The sequence below is a fragment of the Zootoca vivipara genome, chromosome 5 (assembly GCF_963506605.1).
Source record: "Zootoca vivipara chromosome 5, rZooViv1.1, whole genome shotgun sequence".
Classification (NCBI taxonomy): Eukaryota; Metazoa; Chordata; class Lepidosauria; order Squamata; family Lacertidae; genus Zootoca; species Zootoca vivipara.
In genome coordinates, this window is record NC_083280.1 from 93,492,427 (window position 1) to 93,509,400 (window position 16,974).

General features: G+C 47.6%; 1 protein-coding gene across 1 annotated transcript; it reads right to left on the minus strand.

The window, feature by feature from the left end:
* Positions 1–3,191: 3,191 nt before the first annotated feature.
* On the minus strand, positions 3,192–7,907 carry LOC132592185 (poly(U)-specific endoribonuclease-A-like). The gene is made up of 3 exons (XM_060275142.1): positions 7,825–7,907; positions 4,776–4,929; positions 3,192–3,581 (listed from the first exon to the last, which is right to left on the minus strand). The coding sequence occupies exons 1-3, from the start codon at positions 7,905–7,907 to the stop codon at positions 3,321–3,323; spliced, it is 498 nt and encodes a 165-aa protein (XP_060131125.1). The 3' UTR covers positions 3,192–3,320.
* Positions 7,908–16,974: the final 9,067 nt, after the last annotated feature.

A 16,974-nucleotide genomic window follows, 5' to 3' on the forward strand; every position in this document is an offset into this window, starting at 1 on the left:
AGCTAACATGCTCAATATAGAATTATTTAATTAGCATTTAGTTTCCTGGAGATTTCATACAGATGTTAATAGTATATTTTTTATCTTTTTATTTAAATCATGCCTGATACTATACCAAGTGCTTTATTTCCCTTGCTAAGAGCCCACAGTCCCCCCTTGAGTGTCTGTATATGTACATACATATATCTATATGTGATGGGGAAATAATCCAAATAATCAAATTATTCTCAGTGGTGAAGAAACTGAAGGATCTACTGGCATCACATAAAGGAGGCTCTTCACGCGTCCGAGTCAGTTAGAAGATGCTGTTAGACTAAAATAATAAAATCTGGATACTCTCTCTTTAAATCATCAGTTGCATTTTGATGTTTTCTCTGATTAATTCTTTGACAAAATAATGAACACACTAATGGGTTTTAAAATATGTGCTATATATAATATAATATATATATATATATCATGAACTTGGACTAGGTGATCTGAAGAAAGCTGTTTTCTTAATTTGTAAATATGCATTTTTGTATTGAGCAGCAAACCAGGTTTGGATTCCAAATTCCCCCTGGCGTCCCAAGCATGTCTCCCTCCCTCCACGTCAACTGTGTCTTGTATAGATGTCAAGTGGCTGGTGCAGTTTCTCAGCAGTCGCTGACAAGCATGGGTGCCATCATCCTACCAGACAAAATGTACAGCATCCCTGGCATTTGAGAGGGTGCGATGGGGGTGACTGGAAAGAACAACTACCCCGGGCATAAAATTTAAAATGCAACGGCCACCATCAGTAGTCTTTGGGGAGATGTAATATATTTCCATGGTGAATGTTGCATGTGTCAATGGTGGTTTATTACAATTTCTTTTTCACTTGAATGGATAATTAATTATTCTTTGTTTTTCGCCTTCTAATCCTCCAAGAAAAGAAAGATACAAAAATTTGTTCCAAAAGTTGTACAAAACAGAGCGAACAAAACTAACTTAACAAACTGTATAAAGAGGGGAAGAAATGCTTGTAAATCGGTCTCGATTTTCACTCTGTGTATAAAATCCATGTCATAGTTTTGTGATTGTATACAGGACGTATCTTGAAAACTTATGCAAATTGTGTTGTATAAAGGCTGTTTAATCCAGTCTGGCTAATAAATATTTAAAATATCTAGTTTCGGATTCCTTTCCCACTACTAAATACTCCTGCTGCAGCAGCTGGCAAATACGTCAGTAACTGTAGCACAAGAAATGGAGAAGCATCTGTGAAGTGCGACAATTGGTTTACAGGTGAAATAATTTCAGTTTGAGGTGCCTGCCTGCATGGAATGAGCAGGAGCCTTAATGATGGCAGAAGTATAAAACTGGGGGGGGGGGGAGAGACTAAGGAGAAACACCCCCCTCCAAAAAAAAAAAAGGAGGAGTGTGATGAAGACTAAATGTGCTCAGCAGTTATGGAATGCAAGCTGACTCCTGTGTGGTGGAATAGAATATCTTGGAAGAATCACAGAAGTGTAGAGTTGGAAGGGACATTGAGGCAATGCAGGAATCTCAATGATAGCATTCCATGACACGGTCCACAACCTTCCGAGGGAGTCCGCTAAACTGTCAATCAGCTCTCACTGTCAGAAATTTCTTCCTGATGTTGAGTCGGAATCTCCTTTCTTGTAACTTGAAGCCATTGGTTTGAGGTAACACAAGGTAGATAGTCCATTAGCCGGGGCCTTGAATATAATGTTTTGTGCCAATCTTAATTGGAGAAAGAACGGTGTTTCTAAGCAGTCCTGGTCTCATGTTAAGATGTCTGAAATGCTTGCTGCATTCATTTCAGGCTGCCAAGGTCTCTTTCTCAAGCACTTCATTGTAATAATATTGCATACCAATTCCCCCCCCCCTTTCAGCAGGAAAGTCATCAGAACCAGCTTTGCCTTATTGACTCAGCTGCTAATCCCTATTTGCTCCCCAATAACAATTACCTCTTCCTTTAGGGTTGGTTGATATAATTAACCAAAGAACTGTGCAGAATTGTGCTGTAGCATTTAGTTCAGAATAAAAAAAGAATGTCCAAAACCATTTTATAATAGAGTTTTTCAGATGGTTTCATGGATGGAATTGAGTTTTTGTTTGTTTGTTTGTTTTAGTTTATAAGATAAAAGTCCATCAGCTCCCGCTGCTTTCCCACCAACCAGGCCCTGGAAGTATTTGGTTGATATCAGACTTGTTTCTTGATGCTTCCTTGTTTTGGAGAAAGGCCCATAGCTGCCAAGTCTCCCGTATTCCCCGGGAAACCCCTGTTTTTCCGGCTGTCCCCAGCCAAAAAACCAGATTTTTTGTTTTTTCCCGGTTTATTCTTGCGCGGTGGCCATTTTGGAACAGGGCGGAGCATGCTCAGAAGCGACTTTTGATGCTGCTTTGCCCAGTTCCAAAATGGCGGCAGCGCTACTTCCGGTCTGCTACTTCCGGGCCAGTCCCTTTTTTTTCAGGCCGGAACTTGGCAGGTATGGAAAGGCCACAGAACTAAATGCCATTCGCACACATCATTCCTTCATGCTGTCCCTCTGACTTTACATCCCGCTGTCCTTGCAGGTTTTATCTTTTCTATGAAAAAAGGTGTGAGGCTTGAAATAGTGCACCCCCAGTGTGCCGCCTCACAGCCTGTGGTGTGAACGCCTGGAAAAGGAGGGAAAATTGCAGTGCAAAGCTAATAGGGAAATGGCCACTCGCACTATAGTCCATTACATTCCAGAAGTGGCTTTTATGTCATGTGCAAGCTCACATGTAACGTGCAAAATAACAGTTAGGGAAACTTCAGGAAAATGGTATAAAATGCAGTGGGAGATGCCTTGTGTTTTCAAACACTGCTTTCCTCGTCATACAAAGTGGCGTTAACAGGACTATGAACCGAGCAGCTTTTCTGAAGACTGGGATTCATGAGGCAATTCAGCAACACTCAACTGAGGGAGCAGATCTTTTTGTAAATAATTGGGGGGGGGCAAGTGATGGGGAAATTCCCCAGAGGCCAGGGGGCATGAGAAGCTGTGCAGCCAGAGAAGGGAGAGATTAGGCAAGAGAGCTTTTGCCTAAGGGCTAGAGGAGGAAAACAGAAGGTCAGGAAACACGTAGTTTTGAAATAGTGAACCATAGGTCTCGTTTCAGTGCAAATTCCTCACACAGGCAAAGTTTTGAAATCCTAAAGAGACAGATAAAAATACCCCTGAGGTAAAAAAAAAAAGCTGTATTTTTTTACATACCATTCTAAATATAACATACAATGAAGCGAAAACACCTTTAAAATCTCACATGGCAATTTAAAAATCATTTTCTCTTCAAAATTGAGGTCATCCCTACAAATCTTCATTGTTGCTGCTGAGGAGGACGGGATAGGCTGTTCCTATGTGCTGCCCATGTCGGTAAACGACAATCTCCAGTTCGTATTCCTCTATTCTCACCCTCTGGCGCGTCACTCTTTCATTTGCTTGCAGAAAAACCACAGTATAAAGGGCAAACTCGAACTCGGGGCTGACGCCAATGAAGCTGCTTCCCACGGGCTTCACGAGCTCCTTCCAGCTGAACTGAAGGCTTAAAACCTGGTCGTCCTCATCCGGCTGAAGGCAAACACACAACGCATTAGAACAGATACGCCTTTTAAATTATGACTGAATCAAACCAATGGAGTTGCTGGGGTGGGGGAAGGGAGCAGACGATGTTGCACTGTGGAAAGTGGGGGGGGGGGGTTGCTGGCACTTTCCCAGCTGAGCATGGCAGCAAAGCCCATCTCCCCAAATGCTCAGATGAAGTGAAGCCATTGGTTGTGTGGGGGGGTGGAATTGGGGGGAAACAGATGTAAATGTAATGCATCATGTCTAAAATCCACTTAGGAGGTGCAAGCCCTGGATCTGGGCTTGGATGAGGGCCGATAAATGGACTCGTGAGTCCTGGCAAGATGGAGCAGCTGTGGGTCGCTGGCTCCGTCCTGAGTCCAGGCAATTGGCACTTGCACCCACAGAAGGCTCTTCTTTCAATAAGGCTTTTAAGCTGGAATCTTTCCCAGTCTGCATCTGTCCTGGAATTGTTGAGAAGGGGTGGAGTTGAACTAAGTGGTTGCGTTTGCTTGTGCAGTGGGAATTCGCCCTCCTCTCCTTCTACCGATGTGTCCCCTAAATCTGCTTTGAAGGGTTGGGGAATCCCAGAATAGGATTAGGGGGGCACGCAAGGGGATTGGAAATTGTTCTCCATTGAATTCCACCCCAGATGTTTTTCTTTCTTGTCGCTTGCCACCCTGGGCTCCTTTGGGAGGAAGAGCAGGGTGGATATTAAATGAAAGACAGAGGAATCTGATGCAAGTACAAACCAAGAGAAATCAGAAGCAAGATCAGGGCCGGCTCTAGGTATAGTCCCGGTGGTGCGGAGAGCCAGGGCACCGGGCCGGCAGGCGGGGCGCTGCGCGGCAAAGCTGCACAGAAGCCATGCTGCGCACTGCGAGGGCGGGGGCGCTGGAGCGATCTCCGTGCCTCAGCGCCAGGGTGCCCGACCTGCTCGAGACTGCCCTGAGCAAGATGCTTAGCAGGCTTCTACCTGAAGACGCTCTGGGGTTTTTAAAGTACTCTTCCAATATCAAGTCCTACCCGTGTTGCTTATTTGCTAACCCAGGTGTAGATTTGTGCACATAAACAGTTGCAGAATGTGTTGTGTATAATACACACACACACACACACACACACACACACACGAGAGAGAGAGAGAGAGAGAGAGAGAGAGAGAGAGAGAGAGAGAGAGAGAGAGAGAGAGAGGTTTCTTACCCTGCTTTTTTTCTTCCTGGCTACATAGCCCTTGTAGTCAATGTGCCGAAGTTTTTCTTGAAGGTAAAACTGCACCCAGTTGTGCAGTCCCAGGATCTCTTTACCTCGCTTAGTTTCCCCAACAAATACATGTTCGAATCCGCAGGAGTCAGGTCTGCAAAGTGAATCATTTGGGGTTGAGCGGGAAAAGGAAAAGTAGTGTCATTAAGCCACGAAGAATTTATTTATTGCAAAATGGAAGGATTTCCCCCATTCTTTTGTAAGGATTAAAAATGAAATAATAAAAACCCCAACAAAACTCTCGATAAGGTTGTAAAGGGTGGGTAGGAATTTCAGGAGCAGTGCAGAGTGTCTGACTGAGGGGTGAGCGAGACCCCTGGTCACAAACTGTGTTTTGCTGCACTCATGCTCCCTCTTCTCTGTAATAGCCAGTCCCAAACCAAGATAGATAGATAAATCTTTGTTACGGTCACCGACCAGCACAGTAATTTACATTACATCATTACATGTTTAAAATATTTTTAAAAGAAAACTTTTTAAAATAAACTAAAATAACTTAACTAAAAGGGATCAATCAACCTTTGATTTTTTTAATTGATTATTTACTTTGCGCTATAAATTTGCATGGAATCTGTCTGGCTCTATTCAGGAGTTAATTTAAGTACTTCCTGTGTAGGCCCACCGAATTTTGATAGCGTTTGCACAGAATCTTGCCACCGTAGCGGTGACCTTTGGATTGGAGTCTGAAAGGAGCCATTTAATTTGCAATTTTCAGATTGTCCAGGTAACTCGTCAAATATCTTTAGGGTGGATTCATTTCGGAGGTCTCTGTAAAAGGAGCAACGGAAAAATACATGGGTGGTGGTCTCTATTTCTCCAGAACTGCACGGACAGAGTCTGTCTTCTTGGGGAACTTGTCTAAACTTCCCATATAGAACCGCCGACGGCAGTATATGAAACCTGGCCAGAGTAAACGCTCTTCTGTGTGATGGTATCTCTAAATGGGTTAGATAATCAGCTGGAAGCAACAGATATCTTCGGTCTTCTGTTATTGGGAAAGATGGAACTTTATTTAAATCATTCTGCCTCTCAATGTCAATTGTTCTCTGTTTGACTATATTTTTGGCTATATTGTAATTACAGGAGATGAGGTGGGTTTATTGAAGGCCTATAATTTGTAACTTATTTTCAATGGCTCTAATCTATGGCGAACAATAGTTTTCTTTCAGTATCAACGGGACCAGGCCCTGAGGATTGTGGTGTAATTTCAGCCATAGATTGCACACTTGTATCCAAATTTTTACCTCCACCCGTATCATTCCTGTTTCTAACTGTAAGATGGCATTTGACACACAGGGAGGTGTTTGGAGAGCCGCACTAATAAACTTTGACTGGACTGTTTCTAATTGGATTAAACTTGGAAAGGGGCATATAGCTGAGCCCCATAGAGTAGTGGAGCCTGTGCCTTCGCCTCATAAAGCTTTAATGCCACCGGAATGTAATGGGCGCCTTTTGTTCTTAGAAATATTATAATAGCAAGAGCGATTTTGTTAGCTTCTGTTGTTACATGTAACATGTTACATGTTACTCATCTAACAGGTTAATGTCAGACAGATAGAATCTGATATTTTCACTGTGCCGTGATTTTTACACGTTTACGTAGTTAGTTGTACAAGGGATATGTTGTACAGTGTCTGGCACATTCAAAGAACATCCAGAATGTCTATCGTTTCTGAGGATGTTTGAATATCTCCCCTTGACAAAAGCTAAGGGGGAAATATTCAGGTGGGCTAACATGAATGTCATGTGTTGGACTGGAATTATTAATTTTGAGATACAAGTGACTTTGCTATCTGTTGCATTTAAACCATAGAACTCGGGGGAGCCAATTTTATTCGATGTTTTGTTTTTCAATGTCCCTTAATATGGTTTGAATATTGCGATAAATATGTTGCTCACTTGAATTACAAAAGAGTTCCAAGTCAATACCAATAGATCTGATTTTGCTATGTATGAGTTGGAACCATTTGGATTTATAAGAGTCCCTAAGTAAGTCAGAGAGCAGATTGGCAAAAGCTCTTGCACTTGCACTAAGAACATCTAAAGAGCCCTGTTGGAACAGACCAAGGATAATAATAATAATAATAATAATAATAATAATAATAATAATAATAATAATAATAATAATTTATTTCTACCCCGCCCATCTGGCTGGATTTCTCCAGCCACTCACTCTGGGCAGCTTTCAACAGAACATTAAAAACAGAATAAAACTTCAAACATTAAAAATTTCCCTAAACAGGGCTGCCTTCAGATGTCTTCTAAAAGTCAGATACCGTAGTTGTTTATTTCCTTGACATCTCTACTTTCCCATGTAAACATGGAAGAATGATATCCTCCTACAGAGTGTATTTTCTTACTCTTTAGGTCCGAGCTGAGTCTGTACAATATTTGGATATTACATCATTCAAGCTATGGTAGAGTCTATTAAAAAATCAGCCATACCCTTTTCCTCCATCCTATGGGAATGTTAGGGATGTGGATTAGGATATATTATTAGATAGATCCTATCCAAGCTTGTGTTAGCAAGCTTCCAATATCAGCAGAGTGACATTCCCCTTTTGTGCGCAGCAAAGCATGTGTGTTAGATTCGCTAGAATCTCTATAACAATATTACACTTTATAGTTCAATATTACACTTCCTGGCAAAGGTCCCCTTTGTCCCTCTTAAAAGAAATACACAACACAGTGTTTATAAAATAAGATAGAGTTTACTTACAGTTTCATCCTGAGTTACAGCATAATCTCAGAAAGGCAGGCTTGCTTAGAAAAGTTACAAGTATATATACATCTAGAGACTACTTAGTAAAGTAAGACTCCATTTGGTCTCACTCTTGGCTGCAGGCCTAGAGTGAGAACCATGCTAACTAGAGATTCTCTGAAGATGTGTCCTCATCGAGGGAGGAAGTAGCTAAGAGAGAGAGTGATTGCAGGCTAGGGCTTTTGTCTAATCCAACTCATTTGCATGTCTGAGGGAACAGGAACTGACCTGTAGTCAGGTGTCCCTCCAGGTGAGTTCCTGTTAGTGGACACTCTAGGAACTGTTGTGACTTGTCTGCCCCAGTGTTCCATCCCACAAACCCCTTCTCAGGCAATTCACAACATTCATTACATACAAAACAAAACATAAGCAACTTTATTCAACCACCCAAGAGTCCCAGCTTGACACGCAGGTTCTGGAAACTCTGTCTTGGCAGGGGTTTTGTCAGGATGTCTGCTGTCATCTCTGAAGTGCAGCAGTATGACAGTTCGACAAGTCCATCTTGTATCATCTGGCGAACGTAGTGGTACCTGACCCCAATGTGTTTTGAGCGTGCTAGGAACTTCTCATTCTGCGCCAGCTTTAGACAGCTTTGGTTGTCCTCCAGCAGGCTTATAGGTTCCTTTCTCTCCACGCCAAAGTCTGTTAGGAGTTGGTCCAGCCAGGAAATCTCTCTGCACGCATCTGTAGCCGCAACATATTCCGATTCTGTAGACGATAAAGCTATACATTTCTGTTTATAACTGCCCCATGTAATAGCTCCGCCCCCATACATAAAAACATGCCCGCTTGTGGATTTATAATCAGAATTATCACCCGCCCAGTCAGCATCAGTGTACCTGTCACAGTGGCCGGAGTGGACTACTTCAGAGTAACGACGCTACGCAGCTCTGCATTTTATTCTTTTATTGGTGCTGCGTATTTACAGTGCTCAAGTCATTGCTATTTACACGGAGCGATGTTGTCAGTCGGTTTCAGAACCTCCTAATGGCTTTTGGCGCGTCTTTCTCCAACACAAAAGCTTTGGCAGACCCATCCTCTTGCCCCTCCTCTTCCTGCGTAATTCTGGAGTTGGAGGGATGGGTCTTCCCCCCTTGCTTGCCCCTTCCTGTCCCACCTGGGACCCTGGCTCCTCTACCTTGCCTGAGCCTCGGACACGACTTCCTGCTTCCCCACTGGAATCGGAACTCTCCCTGCTTTCCCCTTTGCTCGGGGACGGGCTTGAACTCAGGAGGGGAGGGACTTCGCGATATCCCCTGTCCCTCACATCCACCCCCCTCCCAAGCTCTCCTTCACCCCTCCCCAGGCCCCCCCCATGTGTCGGTGACGACTGGAAGCCTAAGAACTCAGTGCTCTCCGAGCCCGTTGGTGTGAATACCTCCCCCCAGTCCTGCGAGCCCCCCCCTTCCGCCTGTGCGGACGGGAATCCCAAAAAGTCCGTGGCGTCAGAGCTGGTGGGGGTAAAAACGTTCTGCCAATCTGCTCCTTCCTCTGACTGGGTGGATCTCGGTGACACCCATACCTCATCCTCTGGTTCCTCAAACTCCGCTTCCCAGCGCCATGGTGAGCTGCTCTCCCGTGCCTCCTCCTCCTCCCCCTCCCTTTCCATGTGCCAGGGCTTGGGTCTGTGGGGAAAGAGGGCGTGAAATTCTTCCACCAAGAATTCCTCCTGTATCTGAGTGGCTGGGACCCATTCATTCTGGGACGGTGGAGCATCCTCCCATGCCATGAGGTACTCCAGTCCCCCCACCCCCCACCTTGAATCCAGGATGGCCGTGGCCTCATTGAGTTGCTCCCTGCCTTCCCTCTCCCCCCCTCCCTCGGGGGTTTGTTCTCTGTCTCGGAGCCTGCTGCTTTCCCTGTACGGCGACAGCAGCGATCTATGAAACACTGGATGCACCCTCATGTCCTCTGGCAGTGCCAGCCTGTATGCCACCGGGTTTACCTGTTGCGTGACCGTGAAGGGGCCCAGCCTTTTGGGTGCCAGCTTTTTGCACCTCCCTCTGGTGGGAAGGCCCTCCGAGGACAACCACACCTTGTCCCCCACCCTGATGACCTCCCCTTGTCGCCTGTGGCGATCTGCCCCCTTTTTGTACGCTTCCTTGGCCCTCTCCAAGTGTTCTCTGAGCTGCTGGTGCACCGTCTCCAGTTCCTCTGCCCAATCCTCAGCCTGTGGGCCCTCCTCCTCCTCCTCCTCCCTCTCCCTCTCTGGGAAAGATCTGAGGTCGCGCCCGTAATTGGCCTTAAAGGGCGACACCCCTGTGGAGACGTGCACTGCATTGTTGTAGGCAAATTCTGCTAGTGGCAAGCGATCCACCCAGTCCGTTTGCCGCTGGCTGACGTAGCATCTCAGGTACTGCTGCAGAATGGCGTTGACCCTCTCCGCTTGTCCGTTGGTCTGCGGGTGTCTAGCCGTCGACAAGCTGACCTCCACCTGCAGGAGGTTCATGAGCCGCCGCCAGAACCTGGAAACAAATTGGCGGCCACGATCCGAAATAACCCTTAAAGGTAATCCATGCAGTCTGAAAATGTGATCAACAAACAGTTTGGCTGTCTCTTCTGCCGAGACTGCCCTGGCACACGGTATAAAGTGACACATTTTGGACATAAGGTCCACCACCACCAACACTGCAGTCTTACCCCTGGACGAAGGCAGATCTGTGATGAAGTCCATGGACACCACTTCCCACGGCCTGTGTGGTGTGGCTAAGGGCTCCAGCAACCCTGGTGGCGCTGCTCTGACCACCTTCGCCCGCTGGCAGGTGGTACAGCCCCTTACATAGTCTCGAACATCTTCCCGCACCCCTGGCCACCAGAAGTGTCTCATGACTAGGTGAGCGGTTTTGTCCCTTCCAAAATGCCCCGCTGTAGGGTTGTCGTGCATCTGCTTGAGGACCGTACGTCGAAGCTGGGTGGTGGGTAGGTACAGCGCACCCTTGTAGAAAAGCAGCCCTCTGCGTTCTGCAAAGTCTTTTGCCTGCTCCCTCCCCCCTCTCAGTTCTCTGAAGATGCGGTTGGCAAATTCATCCGCTGCCGTCAGTGCTGTGAGTTCTGCCTCGCTCACCACAGCTGCTCCGCAGGACCATGCCGACGGGGGGAAAATGTGCCTTGGGGCTGGTGGCGCCTCCTCCTCCATGTACTCTGGCTTGCGGGAGAGGGCATCCGCCCTGACATTCTGCTCCCCCGGGATGTAGTGGATGGAGAAGTTGAAGTTCGAGAAGAACTCTGCCCACCGTATCTGCCGCTGGTTGAGCACCCTGGCAGTTCTCCAGAACTCCAGGTTCTTGTGGTCTGTGCACACCTGGATGGGGTGCTTCGCGCCCACCAGGAAGTGTCGCCAGTGCTGGAACGCAGCGTAGATCGCAAGAAGTTCCCTATCAAACACTGTGTAGTTGCGTTCAGGCTGTGTCAGCTTCCTGGAGAAGAAGGCACAGGGTCTCCACTCCCTGTTGGCGTCCAGTTGCAACAAAATTGCGCCCACAGCTTTTTCAGAAGCATCTGTCTCAATGCGTAGGGGCGCGTCCTGCACCACATGGAACAGGTTTTGGTCTGAGGCGAACACTCTCTTGAGGCTTTCGAACGCTGCTTGCGCCTCTGGTGTCCACTTGAACTTCTGCTTGCCTCTCAGGCAGTCCGTGATGGGAGCCGTAACGCGAGAGAAGTTCTTGATGAACTTCCTGTAGAAGTTAGCGAAGCCTAGTAGGCGTTGGGCATCTTTGCGCGTCCTGGGGCTGTGCCAGTCCAGGATGGCCTGCACCTTGTCCTTGTCCATCGCCAGCCCCTTGTCTGACAGCTTGTAGCCCAGGAAGTCCACCTCTTTGGTGTGAAACTTGCACTTCTCCAGCTTCACATACAGGTGGTTCTCCTTCAGGCGTTGCAACACCTCTCTGACATCTTTCACATGCTGCACTGGGTCATTCGAGTAGATAAGGATGTCATCTAGGAAGACCAAGCATTTCCTGAAGAGGAGGGACCCCAGGACGTGGTGCATGAAGGCCTGGAAGCATGCTGAGCCCCCTTGCAAACCGAAGGGCATCACCAGATATTCAAAAGAGCCCAGAGGCGTGAACATCGTGGTTTTCCATTCATCTCCTTCCCGGATCCTGATCAAGTTGTACGCCCCCCTTAGGTCCAGCTTGGTGAAAATCTTGCCCCTGCGTGCCGCTGTCAGGAGATCATCCACTCTGGGCATGGGGAAAGCCACGGGCTCTGTCACCGAATTCAGCCGTCTAAAGTCCACCACAAGACGGCGCTGTTGCGTGTCTTTCTTGTCCACCCAGAAGACCGGGCTGCCCCCTGCTGCCTTGCTTTCCCTTATGAACCCCCGCTTGAGGTTCTTGTCGATGAAAGCGCGCAGATCCTCCAGCTCCTGGTCTGACATGGCGTACAGCTTGGCTGGGGGTATCGTCGCCCCTGGCACCAGGTTGATCTGGCAGTCAAAAGGCCTGTGCGGGGGTAGGTGGTCGGACTCCGCTTCGCTGAAGACCTCCTGCAGGTCCCAGTACTGCTTGGGTATTGCCTCACCCCCTTTGATATGCATGGTGGCCACCGTGGCTATCGGAGGCCCCTCCCCTGGTTGGTGCTGCATGCAATGTTCCAGACAAAAGTCTGACCCAAACGTGATGCACCTCTGGTGCCAACTGATGGAGGGGTCGTGGCGCGCCAGCCAGCTCATGCCCAAGACGATGGGGGGGTCTGAGATGGTGGTGACGTTGAACGCCAGTGTCTCTGAGTGCCTTCCCACCGTCATTCTCATGGGGGGGGTTTGATGTGTGATGGCCCCTCCCAGCAGCTCCCTGCCGTCAATGGTTGCTACGTGCAGAGGAAAATCCAACTGCAAAAGCTGGATTTGGTGCTCTTCTGCAAAGCTTCTCGAGAAGAAGTTGGCGGACGCCCCACTGTCAATTAAGGCGAGGACCGTCAGGGGATAGCCATTTGGGAGCGTTAGCGTCACTTCTAGAACCACTCCTGCTCTGGGAGGGGTGGGCTGGCTCTGCACCTCTCTGTGCGGGTGGGCGGGCTGGGGCTGTTGTCTGCTGACTGTGCCTGGCTGCTGCCCCTTGTCTCCTGCAGCCAGGCTTTCCCGTTTCCCTGCTGTGGTGCTGCGTCAGTGGGGGAGGGCACCACCGTTCCCGCCTTTCCTTGCCACTCCCTGCGATGTGGGCAGTCTCTGACGAGATGCTGGGGTGAGTTGCAGAGAAAGCAATTCCCGCCCCTTCCCTCCTTGCGTCTTGGCGCCGCTGGGGTTTGAAAAGCCCGCGCGCGCGCGCTATCAATCTGCATGGGCTCCTGGTCCTGGCTGGCTCCAGGCGTGGCCTGAAAGGGTTGTTGAGGGAGTGGCTTCTCCTGCGACCGTGGGAACCAAGCCCGCTTTGCGCGCGTCGCTTGCTTGTCGTTCCACCGGGATTCCTGCCTCACCCCCACCGCCAGAGCTGCTTTGCTCAGCTGATCCATAGTACTGGGCTTTGGACCTCTCGAGAGTTCATCCTTCACCTCCTCGCTCAAACCCAAGTAAAACGCAGCTTGCATGGGAGGCGAATCCAAAACCCACCCCAGTCTGTGCACCAGCATGGTGAATTTCGCCCAATATGCGCGAACTGTCATATTTCCTTGGCGTAAATTATGCAGTTCCTCCTTAGTCTGGTCCAAATGACTATCGGACGAATACATCGTCCTCAAACCTTCTAGAAATTGTTGGACATTTTTCATGCAAGGATTCTTGGTTGCGATTAATGGTCTTAGCCACTCCCTGGCTGCTCCGGTGAGATGTTCCACAATAAACGCTACTCTGTGCTCATCATCGGGGAACTCATTCTGGTGCAGCTCAAGAGCATACACGATCTCAGTCTCAAAGCCCTGAAACTCCTTCGGGTCTCCATTGAACTTGCTTACAAGGGTCCCTGCTCTCCTTCCTGGCAGCACTTGGACTTGGGGAGCCCCTCCCGCCTTGTTTTTCTCTGCATCCAGCTTGTTTTGGAGGTCTACCGCCACCGCCCTTAAATGCTGCTCTTTTTCCTGGAGCTCTCTCACCTGTTCCGCAAGTTGTAGCCGGTCGTCCTGGACCTTCTTAGTCTCCTCTTTAGCTGCCTTCAATTCTCCCTGCGCCTGCAGCGACAGCTGTTGCAGTTCTAGCTGGGCTTGCTCAGCGATCTGCCGCCACTTCTCCGCCTCGGACACGCTCATCCCGGCAACTCCGAAGTAGCCCAAAAATGATTAGGAGGTTGCTGTCACAGTGGCCGGAGTGGACTACTTCAGAGTAACGACGCTACGCAGCTCTGCATTTTATTCTTTTATTGGTGCTGCGTATTTACAGTGCTCAAGTCATTGCTATTTACACGGAGCGATGTTGTCAGTCGGTTTCAGAACCTCCTAATGGCTTTTGGCGCGTCTTTCTCCAACACAAAAGCTTTGGCAGACCCATCCTCTTGCCCCTCCTCTTCCTGCGTAATTCTGGAGTTGGAGGGATGGGTCTTCCCCCCTTGCTTGCCCCTTCCTGTCCCACCTGGGACCCTGGCTCCTCTACCTTGCCTGAGCCTCGGACACGACTTCCTGCTTCCCCACTGGAATCGGAACTCTCCCTGCTTTCCCCTTTGCTCGGGGACGGGCTTGAACTCAGGAGGGGAGGGACTTCGCGATATCCCCTGTCCCTCACAGTACCCAATGAGCTTAGGGTCACTGACAGCTGGTAACTTTAATTTACAATCCATTGTACCCTTAAGATATCGAACCACCCTCTTCACACCAACCCAATCATGCTCAGTGGGACTACTCACTTTCCTGCTGAGAATCCCTACTGCATTGGCTAAATCAGGTCTGCATGTGGTAACTAAATACAAAAGTTTACCAATTGCTGAACGATACTCTGTGTTGTTTGGCAGCAGCTTCGAATCCTCTTGGTTCTTTAAGAAGTCTGTAGCCATCGGGGTGTCGACGGGTTTTGCGTCCTGCAATTGCATACTCTCCAACAGTTCAATTATCTTTTGCTTCTGATTAAGTAGAAATGAACCATCCTGTTCTCTTTCCACTTGAATCCCGAGGTAATACTCAACTGGTCCTAATTCCTTCACTTGCACTTCCTTGTTGAGGTGCTGGACTACATTTTTATAATCCCTGTCATTTGACGTTGCGATTAAAAGGTCGTCAACGAAGGCAAGAATATAAGAAAATTGTCCATTACTCTGCTTAGTGTACAAACACTTGTCAGCTTCACCTTGCTTGTACCCAAGTTTCACCAGCATTCCATGCAATTTCAAGTTCCAGGCTCTGGCTGCTTGTTTTAAACCATACAGTCCCTTTTGAAGCTTGCAAACCAAATGTGCCTCATTTGGCTTTATAAAACCTTTAGGCTGCTTCATGTAAATTTCTTCAGAAATTTCCCCATGCAAAAACGCAGTAGCTATATCGATGTGTTTCACCTCCATCCCTTTAGATGCTGCGATGCTTAAAAGTAATCTTACGCTACTGTATCTTACTGTCGGTGCAAAGACTTGGTCATAGTCGTGGCCATATTGCTGTGAAAAACCTTGTGCCACTAGTCTTGCTTTGTAACGTTGCACCTCCCCTTCTGAACCCCTTTTAACCTTGAACACCCATTTGCTCCCAATTGCTTTCTTACCAGCAGGTAATTCTGTGAGTGTCCAGGTCTTGTTCTTGTGCAGTGCGTCTATCTCCTCCTGCGCGGCTTTCCTCCAGAGACTGGCTTCGGTGGCTGGCATCTGCTCTACCTCTTCCCAAGTGGAAGGTTCTGGTGGAGACGCCGACCCTGCAAAGTAGGACAGTCGTAGTGGCGGAACGCCCTTGTTGGTTCTGGATGAGCATCTGACCTCTGGTTGTGCAACCGCATCAGCATCCTCATCCTCCTCCAACGCTGGCATGTCCACGTACAGCTCCTCCTCTTCGTCTCTGGTGCCGCCAGGGGTCTGGACCTCTGCGTCTTCTGGGGTGTCGCCTGTAGGGGGTGTTGTGACACTAGAAGGTATATTAGTTCCTTGTGCTAAAGGAAAACTTATAAACTCTTCATCTGGTGACTCTCTAGAACAGTCAATAACAGTGTTCTTTGTATCAAACTTTCCTAGTTCATCAAAATGAACCACATGGTATGGGTCTACTCTGCCACTCTTTGGATCTAGAACTCTATATCCCTTTCCTCCAGGAGCATATCCAACCAGGATACCTGCTTTTGCTCTGGAGTCAAGCTTGTGTCTGCGCTCTTTGGGCACGTGGTAATAACAGACACTTCCAAACACACGTATGTGCTGCAGACTTGGGACTCTCCCGTGCCAAAGTTCAAATGGTGTGCGTTCTGCACCCTTTGTAGGCAATCTGTTTTGCAAATAAATCGCCGTATTCGCCGCTTCACCCCATAGCTTCTGTGACAAGTTGGCCTCTTTTAACATGCACCTTGTCATCTCCATAATAGACCTAAACTTTCTCTCAGCAATGGAGTTCTGTTGAGGCGTGTAAGCAACTGTAGTTACATGTGCTATGCCTTCTTGTGCCATGATGGCCTTCATCTGCCGTGAGCAAAACTCTCCACCATTATCCGAAATTAAGGTGGAAGGAGCTCTCTGGAATTTGTTCTTCACCATGTTTAAGTACAGTTTGAACAATTCCGGTGTCTGACTCTTTTCTTCTAGAAAATATCCAACACAATATCTTGAGAAGTCATCTATAAATATCAGAATGTACTTATTGTTTCCTAGGGAAGGTACATTCAGCGGACCACATAGGTCAGTATGAACAGTGTCCATGACTTTTGTGCTTCTCTTCTCTGTACAACGTGGGAAGGAAGGCTTGACTGCCTTTTCAGTTATGCAAGTTGTACAGTTTGGCATTGGTGTACTGCAATTCTTTACCTGTAGACCTTTTACCAGATTTTCCTTCTGCATTTTCAGGATAAGGTTGGTATCCCTGTGTCCAAGCCTTTTGTGCCAGAGTTCCAGATCTGGTTGATCCTTTCTGCTGGGTTGTGCAACCCTTGCAGACTCATTCTCTGAAATATCAATCTCATACACATCATTGATTAGTTTGGCTTGAATAAACACTTCACCATCTTTTATCACATTGCATTGTCCATTTTTAAATATAATTTCAAAACCTTTCTTGTCCAAGCTAGACACACTTATTAGGTTACAGTTCAGCTTTGGTGCATACTTAACATTACTCACTGTAGTATCAAAAGACTCATTGTTCACTTTGAAATTCAAGTTCAAAGATCCTGCACCTATTGACTTTATAACATTTCCATCAGCAATTTCAATCTCAGACTGTTTATTATTGTCTATTTCATTGAAATATTCCCTTTTATAACAGAAATGGCTGCTTGCTGCACTGTCCAGAAGCCACTTATTGCGCTTTCCTTCACAGCTCTGGAAAGCT